General features: G+C 34.0%; 1 protein-coding gene across 4 annotated transcripts in view; it reads left to right on the top strand.

The window, feature by feature from the left end:
* The window catches only part of Nsun2 (tRNA (cytosine(34)-C(5))-methyltransferase Nsun2), a 272,640-nt gene that overhangs the window by 101,543 nt on the left and 155,903 nt on the right, over positions 1-15,194 (top strand). For all 4 annotated transcript variants that reach the window (XM_090407903.1, XM_090407904.1, XM_090407905.1 and 1 more), the window contains 2 exons: positions 1,427-1,501; positions 7,339-7,469. In XM_090407903.1, coding sequence (XP_090264029.1) covers positions 1,427-1,501; positions 7,339-7,469 — 206 coding nt within the window. The remainder of the gene's footprint in view (positions 1-1,426; positions 1,502-7,338; positions 7,470-15,194) is intronic.

The raw sequence follows: 15,194 nt of genomic DNA, 5'->3' as shown, positions 1-15,194 counted from the left end.
AATTATAAATTCGTTTTTTCATTGTTAGGCTGAGAAATTTTCAGACCACCCTCATATATATATATATATATATATATATAAACCCAAAAATATGGTTACATTATATGAATGACACTTTCTCATTTGGCTAGGAACTAAAAGAATAATTGAAGGACTTGGCCACATGCCTGAACATCTTAAATCTGAAAATAAATCTATGAGGGACTGTTGTGTGCAAACTTGCCTTTCAGTCCATGACATTTTGACATCTATCACTCAGGCACTCTGCTAGCCTTGACCAGCCTGTTTTTCATTCCCATTTGTTTCAGTTTATGATAGCCTTTTTTTGTGATATTCTGTGAGATATATTTTGTTAAGTTTGGTAATATCGATAGTGATTAAGCTTAATTTATTTGTATCTGTCTTAGCACCCCTCTTGTACAATGGAATTATCTTGCATTTCTTCCACTCTCATGGAACTTTAATTTTTTAGATATTAATTTTTATGGCTATTTTTGCCTATTTTTGTTTAGGAGTATCCCTTTTTATGATGTCATTGACTTTTTACTCAATTGTTAGCATTACTGATGTTTTAAAAACAAATACATGAAGAATATATGGGAGGAATCTGGTTGTCTTCTTATTGAGTGGCCGCAGGCACATGGTGATATTCATTTGTATTACTGCTGAAGTATGACTGAAAGGAAAAAAAAAAGGGGGGTGGTGGAAATGTGGAGATAGAGAATTGTGGGTGAATTGAATTTTAAAACCCGAGTTTTAAGGGTGGGCTGAGAATTCTTTGGGAAGAAGGTGAAAGATAGATTTTTGGGGAAAGGAGAAGGGTAGAATATAATGGGGACAAGATTAGGGGTGGCAGTAACAGGCTGTGAGCCATTTCGACAGTTCGTCATCTTCAGAGTTTATGGGAAAAGTGGAGACTATGTCATGTTGGCTTGGTGTTTTTGTCTTGGGTGTATCTGTGTTGTTTTCTGTTGGTCGGAGTCATGACCTAACTTTTATATTTTGGAGCTTCCAACTCTTGGAGATTATATAGGGACGGTGAACGTTTATTGAGTTTTTGTCACATTTTATGGCTATTGTTTCTCATATTCTAAGCATTGTTTCATTTTCCTGTATGTCTATTATTATGACTTTGTCGTAAAAATGCTTAGAATATTGGAAATTATATAAAAAAAATCAGTCCTTGTTTTTCGTTATTATCTGCTTCAACTTGTGATATTTGCTGCTTTACAATGTTATCTTTATCGGAGTTGTGAAGTTTAATCAATATTTTATTTTTTATTGGCTGGTAGCTTAAATACTCATTTACATTATGCTCTTGCTTAGACACATTGCTGTTATTTAAAACAAATGCCATTTTTTTAAAATTTATTGAAAGAGCTGAAATGTAACAATTTTTCATTTCAAACTGCTATTTTGTTTATAGTGGTGATGGGACTATCAGAAAAAACATTGATGTTTGGAGGAAGTGGAATGTTGCTAATGGAAATAATTTACATGGGTAAGTGTAATACAAACTCCTTTCTAAACTTCTAAGCTTTAAGTAATTTTCTATAAATAAATAAAAGATCCCCCTTTGTTTTTCTCAAACTCCTTCTTATCATTTTCTTACAGATGCTTTGTTTCTGCAAGTCATTTTCATAAGTATTTTCATGGGTGCTGCTCTACCCATTGCCACACATTTTAGCTCTAAACTAATGGACTAACTTTTCATTCTCTTTTTCTTCTTTCATTTGCTCTACCTCTGCTCTTTGGAACAGTCATTCCTATATCCTTTTCCTCATTGAATACAACCTTCACCTATTCAAAACACACATTAATATATTCCTTCTTTCTCCCTGGTCACTGCAATTAGCTTCACTGTGTTATAGATTTTGTGATGTTTTGTGTCTGGTGTTAATAAAAAAATAAATAAAATATATTTAAATCAAACTTAATCTATAAATATTCTTTTGAATTCAAAAAGTGCTGTGCTTGTAAATTAAGAATTTAATTTGAAGCTTATTGAAACTAACTATGGGGACAAAAACTTCTATTTACATATTTTGCTTGTCTCCAGATTAACAGCTTTGCCCAGAACTTAATATATTAGAGAATATGCAAAAAAAGATCTGAAAACTTCAAAATGGCAGGTGTTTTTTGAAATACAGTGGTATCTCGCTAATTCGAACTAATAAAAACCGTGCTCGTTCGGATTAGTGAAAAGTTTGGATTAGCGAATTTCCCCCGAGAGACAGCAATAACTAGCGTTTGAGACAAAAATAATAAGATTTTAATGGTACATCAATTTAATTCTGTAAATAAATGAAGTAACTGATAGAAAAAAAGCTACTGTAATGTAAAACTTAAAAAATAATACAGTACACAAGTTTATTTTAGTAAAAAATTTAGTTTATATATATCTGTATTGTTGAGGAGTCTGATTTAATAAAATTGCATAGTTCAGTACATAACTTAATTTGCGTAAAATATCACTTTCTTGTACACAACACACACACAAAAAAGTTTGACCAAATAACACACAAAAAGTGTTTTTATTAGCAATAAAATATTGTAGAAGTGCATATCATTCTGCTTAGCCCATTCTTGCACTCATTAAAACTGTCAACTTGCCTCTTTATGTTTTACTTTTTTTTTTTTCTTCGAGTTCATCATCATCATCTTCTAATTCATTCTGTAGTGTCAAATTGAAAAGTTCAGCATCTGATTTGATTTTGAATTCACTTTCGGTTCTACCTGTGATCCATTCCGTAACATCTGTTTGTAAAATTTCAACATTGGGATTTATATTTTTAACCAAATTATGCACGTTTAGAATTTCCTCTTTTTGTGTATCACTGTAGTTATCTTGGTAAATTCTAGAAGACCACAGTTTTTAACGACAGCGGTGATTCATGCCGACAATACAGTATGTACTATATTCTCCAGTATAACCACACAATCCACAGTATGAAAAAAAGGCTGTACTGTAATAATAATAAAATAAATAATAATAGTTGAAATAATAATTATTAAATAAAATAATAGCACACAAAATAATAATACATAACTCTTTTCTTTCAAATCGCAGTTCGGATTACTGGAGGGTTCGGATTAGCGAGATACCACTGTATGTGTAACATTAGTAATAATAATGTGGATTAAAATATGTGAGTCATTTTGACATATCAAGCATAAGTAATTCATTGTGCATGAACCATCTAAAGATGGTTAGCCTTGGAAGGACTGATAAGTTTATATGTATATAAACAAACAACTGATAATAACCAGTGGCTGTATACATTGGTAGCTCAGTAAATAACTAGAGAGACTAATCCAGTGAACTAATAATGTTCACCAGGTGTTCATCTAGGCATAGCAGGATTACATGTGGGTTGATGGAATAGCAAATCATCTTGTGCAATTTGTTGGGCTTATGTGTATTTATTTTTATATTTTATTTATATGAATTTTCTTTTATTGACTGTGATGATCACTGTACCCTTTTTATAGATAATATATATGTAAATAATTTCCAATCATCATCGGAATTATCCACCCTTTTGCAAATCGTATGATCATTACATGATTTTTTTAAATTCTTTTTGTCAGCGGCTCTCCTGTCTTATCAATAATAGATATCTTGTATTGTTGGAGATCAATAGACACATTGTACTTCTTATAGTACACATACCAGCCACTGAATTAGAAACTTTTATTTAATACTATGTTGGACCTGTAGGCATGTGACTGCCGATACCAATCTTCTTCAATTCCCTTCACTTAGTTTGGTGAGATATGGGTTGAGAACAGCTTTCATTAAATGCTTTGGTCAATGCTGTACACAGGAAGTTCTGTTTGACCATACAAGCCTTCTCAGATGACGTGTCAGTCTTAGGACCACAGTTATGCCTCTTAGACAAGCAATGTGGATTATTTTTCTACTGATTAAACATCTGAGATATCTCAGCTTTTGAGAAACCAGTCAGCTCTGCTGTTTTCAAAATTGTGGCTCCAGCCAGATGGGTATCCACAATAAGCTCTTTATTGAACTTCAAAAGATCCTTTGTTTTTCTCATTGTGATCAATACTACTGACAATTACTGACCAGCAGCATTCTTAAATAGTTGTGTATAACATGTGGTGATGCATGTGACCAAGTATTTTGCATATACGCTGTGTAAGCGATTTTATGTGCATATGCATAAAGGTTTCTAATTCAGTGGCTTGTATGTGTACTTAGAAGGATTCATTATTATTTATCTTTCCAAAGAACTGAATTAAAATGTTCCTGTAATATGTGTGTCGGGGGGGGGGGGAAGATATACCCCCAACAGACACTATACTTTTGCATTGAAATTTTCAGTATCATTAAGACAGTTCACAAATACTAATTTTACAAATAAAATTCTATCAAAAAAGTTGCAACTAACATGCCTTATAAACTGTGTGAAAAGGTGCCCTCCCAAAGCAGAAGCAACAGATATACACTGAAGCGAATTCTCAGCATTGTCAGCACCTGCAGACACTGCTTAGTGTCAACATGTTAATACATCTTCCCTGTAAGTCTTATGCATTATGCCTGTTGCATTGGCAGAATGAAGCACCTTGTCTTAATATAAAGGTACTTAATTTCATGATATTGTGATTAATCTTAGTCTGGTAGTGCTTTGTCTGGTAGTTGCATTTGTTTTCAAGTCACTCTTTTTGCAGTAGGAGAAATAATGAACTTCTGGAATGAAAAAGAATGCTACCAACATGTATATTTCTTGTATTCTAGGTAAATTCAAAACAGGATTTTTTTTTATCTAATTTTTTTTTGCTACCCTGATTGACAATCTTTCTCCAAATCTGTTATCTGTCAAGACTCCAATATTATCAGATCTCATATTTCAGTCTTCAAAGGCACTTCTTACCATATCAGTGCATCTTGATCTTTATTCTGGCAAAAAACATTTGTTTTGTTAACCTTTCCTCTTCCATTCTGTTCAGGTGATGCCACCTGAGCTTGGCTCTGCTGACATGTTCCATAGGGAGAGAGAGAGAGATGACCTTTATAGTGTATTTGGAAGGAGAACTGGTTATTAAGAGCATTGGGAGAGCGGAGAGTGTTATCGGGAATTTATGTAGGTAGATGTATGATTTTCATTAGGTCTTTTTTTATGGCAGAGACTTCCACTTCTTGTCCAGCTTGTTTGGGGATGTTGGAAAAAGGGGAGTTAGTTGGAATTGTGGATGTTGAGGTTGCTATTGACCTCAGTATTTGGATAGTTGGATTGCAGACAGAGCTTCATGGAAAGGAAGATGAAGAGATCGAGTAGTACCAGAGTTTGGAGACCAGTAAATGCAGCAAATGGATGTTACTAGACATCCATTAGACATCCGGCATAGGAAAACCTTGAGCTAGAGAAGGTCAAAAGCAGGGAAAATTCTAAATTAGCTATTCTCTGACAAGCTGTGTCAATTCTCCCAAAGGCACAGATGCCACCCTTGTCACAAAAGGAATTGTGAAATGTGTAATTTGGGCATTGAAGATGGGTAGTAGTGGATGTAGCTGTAATCTGGGTTTCTGCAAGATATCTGGTCTTTATTACTGTAAGTGATAATGAATGTTATTTATGTTGGTGTTAATACCATGTAGATGTGAAAGTGAGTTTTTATTGTGGAGATTCTGGCATGATTTGTATGTTGTGATGGTTGTGTTGTCTTTTTTTTTTTTTTTTTAATTGGGATTGGTTTTCGAGAGAGCTTCACTTTTGTTGCAGTGTCACTGCCATTGTTTGTATTATTTTTCATAAGTTCACTTGTAGTTAGATGGAAGAAGAGAGTGACGATGTGCAACGAGAGGAGATAGACTTTTGACTTATTTAGTTAGCATATGAAAGATGAAAAGTTGTGATATGAAAATTTCACATAAGAAGAGATTGAGTGAATGGATTCAAAGTTTATTGGCCTCTGACATGGAAGTTCAGAGATGGCTAAACCATTATATACCACTCCTCTTATAGGAATCATGCACAGTGTACTGAGGATAGTAATTGAGGTGGACATTAATTGATGTTCTGTGAGAAATAAAAATAACAGCTGCACCAGTAAGGATGTGGATGTACTTCTTTTCTTTTTTATTTATTTATTTATTTATTTTTCATAGGATTTTTTAGGTGGAGAGGAGATTTATTGGAGATTTTTTATTTTTATTTATTTATGAACTTGAGTCATATTATTTCTGATCCTTTCTTTCATAGTTTGGTGATGTTGGAAACTTGGAGAGGAAGCTTTGCAACAGAATTGGGTAGAAAGCCTTATGGATGATTCCTAGTGAGTGTATTCACTCTGCTCGCTATGCATAGTCTGTACAATGCCTTTTGTATATTGCTGTACTTAGACTCCCTTTCATGCAGTACTATCATATCCTGACTAATAAATTATTTCAGGAAATTACAACAAACTAACAACGAGCATTTTGCTCATTGTTAGTGCCTGTGTGCACTTATCATAGTTTTATGTTCTCATGAAGATGGCATTATAACATTGCCGAAATATAGGAAGTATTGATTAAAGTTTTCTTTTAATTAATATTTAGTATATGTTGTAATTTCCTGAAATAATTTAATAGTCATGTGTTACCAACGTATAAGCTTATCAACAAGAATTACTATCATATCCTGTACACTCCTTGAGGATACATATAAGGAATTTGATGATGATGAAAACTCAATAATTGGTTTCATTGAGAGCAAGTCATCTAATGGATGTTCTCAAGTTCTTCAAAAGTTCTTATCTTGTCTGATAGGATATATCATTGTATTACAGATTTAAATATTTATTTTTCTGTGGATTCTTTATATACTTATATTTTGCCAGTCATGATGGCTTATTAAGAATATTGAAACGTTATTTAAACTCACTTATCTTTACTTATACCAGGAAAAGGGGGGGTACATAATAACAATCCAGGTCTGTATAACCTTTTGTATTGATTTTTTAAATTGAATGCAGAGAACAGATACTGCTGTACTAAACTTTCTCACTGTAACAAACTACTGAAGATTCCTGAAAAAATGCCCCATAAGTATAATGCTATGCTAAATCAAATTGAGTATAGCATTGTACTCTTGTGGTCCCTATGTGCTTATGTGAGAGTTGATGTACTCCCAACCAAATGCTTTCCATTAAATTTATTGACACCATAAATGTAAAGACACCATAATTTAAATATATAGTATCTAGCATTTATTTTATATAAATATAAATAATATCAGACCTGCAAGCAACTTATTATTTTTTTTTATTTTTAAATAAAATATGAAGTTTGCATTTTATATATTTCTCTTAGCATATATATATGTATATATTTAGACTACAGTTCAGGATTGCTAGAAGAGGTTTAGAAATGCTGGCTCCTAATGGTAGAATGGTTTACTCAACATGTTCTTTAAATCCAATAGAAAATGAAGCAGTCATTGCAGCTTTATTACTGCAAACTCAAGGTAAACTTATTACCTAATTGACACCTATTTTTAAATCAGTAGTGGTAATGTACTTATAATTATATGCATGTTCACTACTAAACAGAATTAAAGTTCTGTTTAATACTTATAATTTATAGACAGTTGTAAATACAAAATTGTTGACTAGTATTATCATGTTGGTGTTTCATCTTATGCTTCTTCTCATCCAAGATTAGACATTTGCCTGTTTCGATTTTACTGGTCTTCCATTGTGGAGCTTCCCCCTCCCCTCCCCATCTCTATTTATATTCTTTTGGTAGCCAATATCTTTTCATTTCTCTGTATGTTCCTTGATCTTTCATTTATATTGTAAATAGCTAGCGCTCTTCTAATAGCTTCGTTTTTTATATGGTCTAGTTTTGTGCATCCTTTAATTGTTCTTAATTCTGCTGTCTGTATTTTATTTTGATGTTTGTTTTAACATTCCATATTTTTGAACAGTATAACAAAGTGATGGGAATGGCCATTACATTGTAAAATTAAGTTGTAAAAAAAAATTGTAAAATTTAAAAAATTTTTTTAAAAAATTTGTAAATTGTAAAAAAAAAAAAAAAAATCCAAAAAATACTAAAGCCAGTAAACCACAACCCCCTCTCCCCTCCACAATAAAGATTACACCAAGTCTATCACCATCCCCTACATCCAGGGCACCTCTGAGAAAATAACCAATATCCTCAAAAAATATGACTTACTTCTTGTTACAGACCATATAAAAAGTTAGCATCCCTTATCCACTCTACCAAAGACCAACCACTTCCCCTAGACCTACCTGGTGTATACCAGGTCCCTTGCAGCTGCAAATTGTCCTACTTTGGCCAAACAGGCAGAACAACAAATATCAGGATTTCAGAACACAAAGACTACATCCGGTTTCACCAGTACAGCCACTCTGGGCTGGCAGACCATGCCTTAGATACCCACCATAAAATTCGTTGGAAGAAAACAAAAATAATACATCGCAGCAAGTTTAAATACAAAAGATTATTCAAAGAATCTTCAGCAGCTCTAAAAAACGTTCCTAACCTCAACAAATGTGCATGAAACTACCCCAAATTTGGGAGACTTACATTATGAGAACTTCAGCCCAACTGCCAAGACTACCAAATTAGCCCGCCAGAGGGCACCATTAGGACTTTAGGAACAATATTAGTTTCTTGCTTTCTTCCTCGTTTGCTTTGTGAGTGCCTGCGTGCACATACCATATCTTTATGTTCCTAAAGATGGCAGCGTGACGTTACCGAAATATAGAAGTTATTCATTAAAGTTACCTTTAATTAATATACTTTATATGCGTTGTTAATTCCGTAAACTAATTACCAATTATGTCTGACCAACGTATAAGCCTTGCTACTAGAGTAAAATTAAGTTGTTTTCTCTCTCTCTTTTTCCCCTTGTGTCATTTTAATTGTTTCACAAATTTTCTGAAATTTCTTTATTTTTTTCATTTGTATCTTTTAGATATGTTATTTTTGAACTTAAACTGTGTCACTTGTTCTATTATTTTATCTAATATGACTATTTTTGTTCTGTTGATCTAACATGGTCTCAACCTTTAAATGCTATGACATTTGTTTTCTTATGCAAGATCTTTAAATTGATTGTTGTCTTATTTGGTTTAATTCATAAACTGATTTTGGAAGATCATCTTTATTGTCTTGTAACATAAGGCTAGTTCTTCAAAAAGTAGCTGACAGTTTTTTTTTAAGTTGCTACCTTGATTAAGAACATGGCGGAAGACCATCTAAGTAAAAATTTTAGTAGAGAAATAAAAAAAAAAAAAAAAAATATATATATATATATATATATATATATACACAGGTATCCCTTTCTTAATGCGGATTTGATTATCGTGGCGAAATTCATTGCTGCAATCCCTTGATATACGTGGCAAGAGTTTTGATTAATGCACCTTTAAATTTACCTCGCAAAATCATGCTCATGCCACGAGGCTGCCAGCCTCGTGGTCTTCCAAATTCTCTTAATGATCTGTGTGAGAATGTGAAAGTTTTATTTTTCCCACCAAATACAACATCATTGTTACAACCTATGGACATGGGAGTCATTTCAACTTTCAAAGCCTATTTTCTTAAAAAGACATTCTCAAAGGCAGTTGAAATGTGGGTGAAAATCATGAAAATCATGCCACGAGGCTGGGAAAAATCCTGAGAAAATCACGCCACGAGGCTGAGTGCCAGCCAGTTACTTCGCTGCTAGCATTAAGAGTGAGTACATTACAAGCTCCAGTTGTTCTGTTGTACGTATTTACAAATTATGTTCTTCATAAATTTTACAGCCCATTAATCATGTCGAAGAATAAGAGCAATCCCACAACCGGGTCATTAAGTGAAAAAAAGAAGAGGGAGGTAATTACCTTAGATACAAAACTTGATATAATTAAAAGATTTAAATGTGGTGAAAGTAAAAGTAAGATTGGATGCGAATTTGGTTTTAACGAGTCTACAATACTATTTTATCCAAAGCTGATGAGCATTGCGAGCAAGGTAAAGTGGCATCTACATCTGCAAGTATGCAATGCACACGTAACCGGAGTGCTATAATGGTTGAAATGGAAGATCTGTTGATCATTTCTCTGGAAGACTGCAATCAAAAGAAAATTCCAATTAGTGCCTATAATATCATGGCCAAAGCTCTAAGCCTGTTTTCAAGACTTAAAGAGACTAAATATAAAGAAGACAATTCAAAATTTAAAATTTACCAGCTAGCAAAGGCTGGCTTGAAAATTTTAAATCTAGAGCTGGACTAAAGAATGTGAAAATAACAGGTGAAGCTGCAAGTGCCGATGAAAATGCTGCATCCACATTTCCTGCTGAGCTGCAGAAAATTATCGAAGACAGTGATTATGATTACCACCAAATTTTGAATGTAGATGAAACTGGACTCTATTGGAAAAAAATTCCATCTAGAACTTTTATATCAAAAAGAAGCAGCGCAGCCTGGCTATAAAGTATCAAAAGATTGCTTAACTGTTATGCTTGGAGGGAATGCTAATGGAGATTTTAAATTGAAGCTGCTGCTTGTCTATCGAACTCAGAACCCAAGGGCTTTAAAAGGATATAACAAGAACTCTTTACCTGTAATTTGGCGGGCGAATCAGAAGGCTTGGGTTAACCAAAGTGTAGTCTATTTGAAGATTGGCTTAAGTCTTATTTTTGCCTGGCAATTGAAACTTATTGCAAGAGAAATAACTTGGCTTTCAAAGCTCTTTTGCTTTTAGACAACGCACTTGGTGATCCAAATTCTCTTAATGATCTGTGTGAGAATGTGAAGTTTTATTTTTTCACCAAATATGACATCATTGCTACAACCCATGGACATGGGCGTCATTGCAACTTTGAAAGCCTATTTTCTTAAAAAGACATTCTCAAAGGGTAGAAACAACAACGGGAGAAAATGCGATTACGCTCCATGAATTTGGGAAAAAAGTTAACATTAAACACACAGTTGAGAACATTCGTAACTCGTGGGAGCAAGTGTCTTTTAGTTGCATGAAAGCTGTTTGGAAAAACCTTCTGTCAGAATGCGCTAATGACTTAGGTTGTTTTCAAAATCCTGTGAACAACATGGTCAAAGAAATTGTTGCAATTGGTGAAGACCTTGGTTTTGATGGTGTTGATGTAGAAGATATTAAAGAATTATTGGATTCAAATTCAAAGATTTCAGTGACAACGATCTTCTTGAAATTGAACAACGTACATATGAAGACAACGAACAAATGTGATGATGAGGTTCCAAAGGAAATAACAGTCAAAGAACTGGATGGAATATTTCGCAGTTTAGAATCTCTTAAGCAGCAAGTAATGGATATGGATCCAAACGTTAATCGAAGAATGTTTGTTTGCCAAGGTCTGGAGAGTCATTTTGCTTGTTATCGTAGAATTTATGCTGATAAGAAAAAAACTAAAACTGTTCAAACGACTCTTTATAACTTCTTTTGATTAAAAAAAATTGCAGTAACTAATGTAGGTACAAGTATTTATTAAACATTTACTTTGCATTCATTTTTTATCTTTCCTAAAAGAGTACCATATAAAATGAACTATTAGTACAGTAATCGATCAAGGACGAATTGTACTTTTTACCATTGATTATGAGATTTGATTAACGCGATTTTGATATGCGTGGTAACATCAAGGGATTAATTAACCGTTAATCGAGGGATACCTGTATATAAAGGAAGAATTAATTTTTTGTTGAGTCATACACAAGAGGTTGGCTGCTATGCACCTATAGTATGTTAATACCATGTATGGGTAGTGGGTTGGGGAAATGGGGGGCGGGACAAACTCTCCCCCAATACAGCAGTAGCAAGGCAGAAAAGAAACTTGTTCTTGTGGATTTCGAGGTGTACTGTGAAGAGATGTTGGACAGCAGCTGCATGTGTTTCAATGGATTTAGTACTGAGTGCAGGAATTATTGATGCTATTTCATAAGAATATTTTCCATGGAAATATTTATCATCATCAATCATCAAATCTTTCCGTGCCTACTGGCACATAAGGCTGCTGGAAATATTTATAAAATACATATTGCAGAAACCAAATACCTGTGTGAAAGTGGGAGGAATGAATTAACAACATAATGATAATTTACAAAGAAAGTTTGCAAGAACAAATGTACAAGTGGAGTGTATGATAAATTAATTTTATATATGAACATATATATTTCTTTAATGAAAGAAATGTTGTGTTTAGCAATATGTAAAATAAGTATCTATTATAATACAAAATAAAATAAAACAGCTAAAAGTTCTGAGCATAAATTGCTAATTCTGGCAACCCATTCCACTCAAGTACCACTCTCCATGCAAAAAATCTGGTCCTCGCACCCCCTATTAACTACACTTTTATACATCTGCCATGGAATGCCCCTGGTTCTCAGACTATTTGTTATTAGGGTTAGGGACCAGACCACGAGATGGTGGCACTTGTTGAGCCGTCCTCTTCACTGTGTGCTGCTTAATTAGTGATAGCCTTGGGCCAGCTATCTCTGATTGGGTACCAGTGGAGATTGAACTGTCCACTCAGTCTCCTAAAGTTAGATAGGGCTAAAAACGGCCTTGCCTACTCCCTATATATATGAGAATAAAAAGGCGTTAGCTGATTTTTTTTTTTTTTTGAAAAATTCACTTGCATCAATTTTATGAAACCTCTTTAACATCTTAAAAGTTTCTATCCTGTCTTTTCTGCCTACCAACTAAACTTTGTAACCCTCAAACCTCAATCTATCCTAGTAGGGAGTATTCTGCAGACCTATTACCATCTTGATCATGTGACACTGAATCTTCTCTATACCACCACCTGGTACCCAAGAAACCCAGATGACCACCTCTGTGTGCAGTAGTCAAGATGTGACTGAATCATAACCTTATAAAGAAGAATAATAACTTCTCTATCTTTACTTGTTAGTGTGTTTTCAACATCCAAGTAATCCTTTAGACAATTTTACAAACTTTTGCAATATGCCCTCTGAACTTCAACTCTTTGTCCACCATTATCCCCAAGTCCCTAACCTCATCAATTTCCTGCACTCCAATACCATCAGTATGATACACCATATTGATGATAGGATAAATGATGATGCAGGATAAATACTCATCCTGATTTAAAAAGATCTGCAGAACAATATTAAATTCACTTCCTAGATCCCTTTTCTCTGCTAGCATTTGCACAAAGTGAAGAATCAGTATAAGGTAATACCAGCATTAGTAGTATTAGTATTCATATACTGATTATAATAATTTCTTGGTATGAATTACAGGAATAAATACAACAATTTCTTGGTGCAAATAATAGAAAGATAATCCTTGGATATCAACTCAGATTTATGTTTACCTTTTGTTCATTTTGCAAAAATGTCAAATGGCCATTTAAATATACTTTTCTTCACCACATATGTTAACCTTTTCTCATCCTATTTTTTATTAAAGCCTCAACTCATGAAAAACTATAACCATGGCAGTCTGAAGAGTTACATAATCAGAGAACTCTGCTGTCAGAGACTCAACTTAATACTTTTTTTAAAACCACTTAAAAAAAAAAATCTCCAGTAAGAATGGTGGCAATCTTACACCAGAGAGTGAAAATTATCTTTGTATTTTATTTTTGATGCTGATCTCATCCACAGCAGGTTGAAAATTATTGTGGGAATACTTTGCACTGAGATAACCCTGGGAACATGTAAAGACATTCAAAACATCCAGGCCACAATAAATTCATTGTGCATTATAATCTGAGGTGGTTCATTTCTTTTCCTGGTCTGGTCTTTTTTTAATAATATCAGCCCCCCCCCCCACCCACAAAAGGATGGTTGGGCTAAGAAGAAGAAAGCAATTGGGAAATTATGCTCAATAGACTAAACTTGGAACTTGCTCAAGCCACTTCAGGTCTTCAATAAATAGGGCATTTGCTTATTTTGGAAGTTTTTTCCCACTTGGTTATACTATAATAAATTGAGTTTAATCCTTTATCCAAGTGTAAGCAAACAAAGTTTGCACCTGAAGTATCTTCAGGACTGAGGCAACTCATGGTAAAGGTGGACTAAGCTCTTATCACTTGTCTTAGTATCTCCCATAGATGTGCTTTGCATTATGGGAGATACCAAGACAAGTGATGAGAGTTTTGTACATCCACCTTTACCATGAGTTGCCTCAGTCCTGAAGATACATCATGTGCAAACTTTGTTTGTTTACACTTGGATAAAGGATTAAACTAAAGGCATTTGCTTATTTGGTAGTGAAATTCATTTATTACACTTGAATACATTCACAGTCTATGCAGTCAGGAATACATATCCATACTTGTAGTAGAACAAGCCATCAAAGGCTTGATGGCTTGTTCTACTAGCCATCAAAGGCTTGATGGCTTGTTCTACTAGCCATCAAAGGCTTGAAATGTGGAAAGGCAGCAGGAGTAGATGATATTTGACCAGAAATGCTGAAGTATGGTGGTATGAAAGTCCTATAGTGGCTGCACTGCATAGTTCAGAAGGCCTGGAGGGACGAATTCCCAATGATTGTAGTAGAGCTCTCATAGTACCCATATATAAAAAGGGAAATAAAATTGAATGTGAGAATTACAGAGGTATTTCCCTACTAAGTGTTCCTGGTAAGATATATGCAAGTATACTTGAGAAACAGTTGAGAAGAATTGTGGAAGAAAAGCTTGTGAAGAACAAGCTGGGTTCAGGCCAGATAGAGGCTGTCAGGATCAGATCTTCACTTTACGACAAATAGTTGAGAAATCATGGGAATATAACAAAGATCTCTAAGTTTTGTAGATCTGGAAAAGGCATATGACAAGGTGCAGAGAGAAGCTATTCAATATGCTAGTTATATGGTGTCAATGGGGCATTATATCAGGAAATACATAGTCTTTATTTGAGTTGTAAGTCAACAGTTAGAATTGAAGGAAGTACAGGAAGATAGTTTAATGTTAAATTTGGTGAGACAAGAATGTACATTATCCCCTCTCTCTTATTCATTATCTATGTAGATCATATTATGAAGGAAAGTGGTATTAAACATAATATCAGAATTTGAGATGTTAATGTCAGCTCACTGCTTTATGCGGTCGATGTTATACTTATCAATAAATCCGTTAGAAGTTTGCAAGATTCCCTGACTAAATTGAATAACTGTTGTAAAAGACATGGTATGAAGGTCAGCATTAAAAAGACAAAAACGAT

Source organism: Typopeltis vanoorti, chromosome 18 (assembly GCF_054136105.1).
Source record: "Typopeltis vanoorti isolate ZY-2024b chromosome 18, IOZ_Tvanoo_1.0, whole genome shotgun sequence".
Classification (NCBI taxonomy): domain Eukaryota; kingdom Metazoa; phylum Arthropoda; class Arachnida; order Uropygi; family Thelyphonidae; genus Typopeltis; species Typopeltis vanoorti.
Note: the sequence above shows the minus strand (reverse complement) of the source record. Positions and strands in the feature narration are given on the sequence as shown.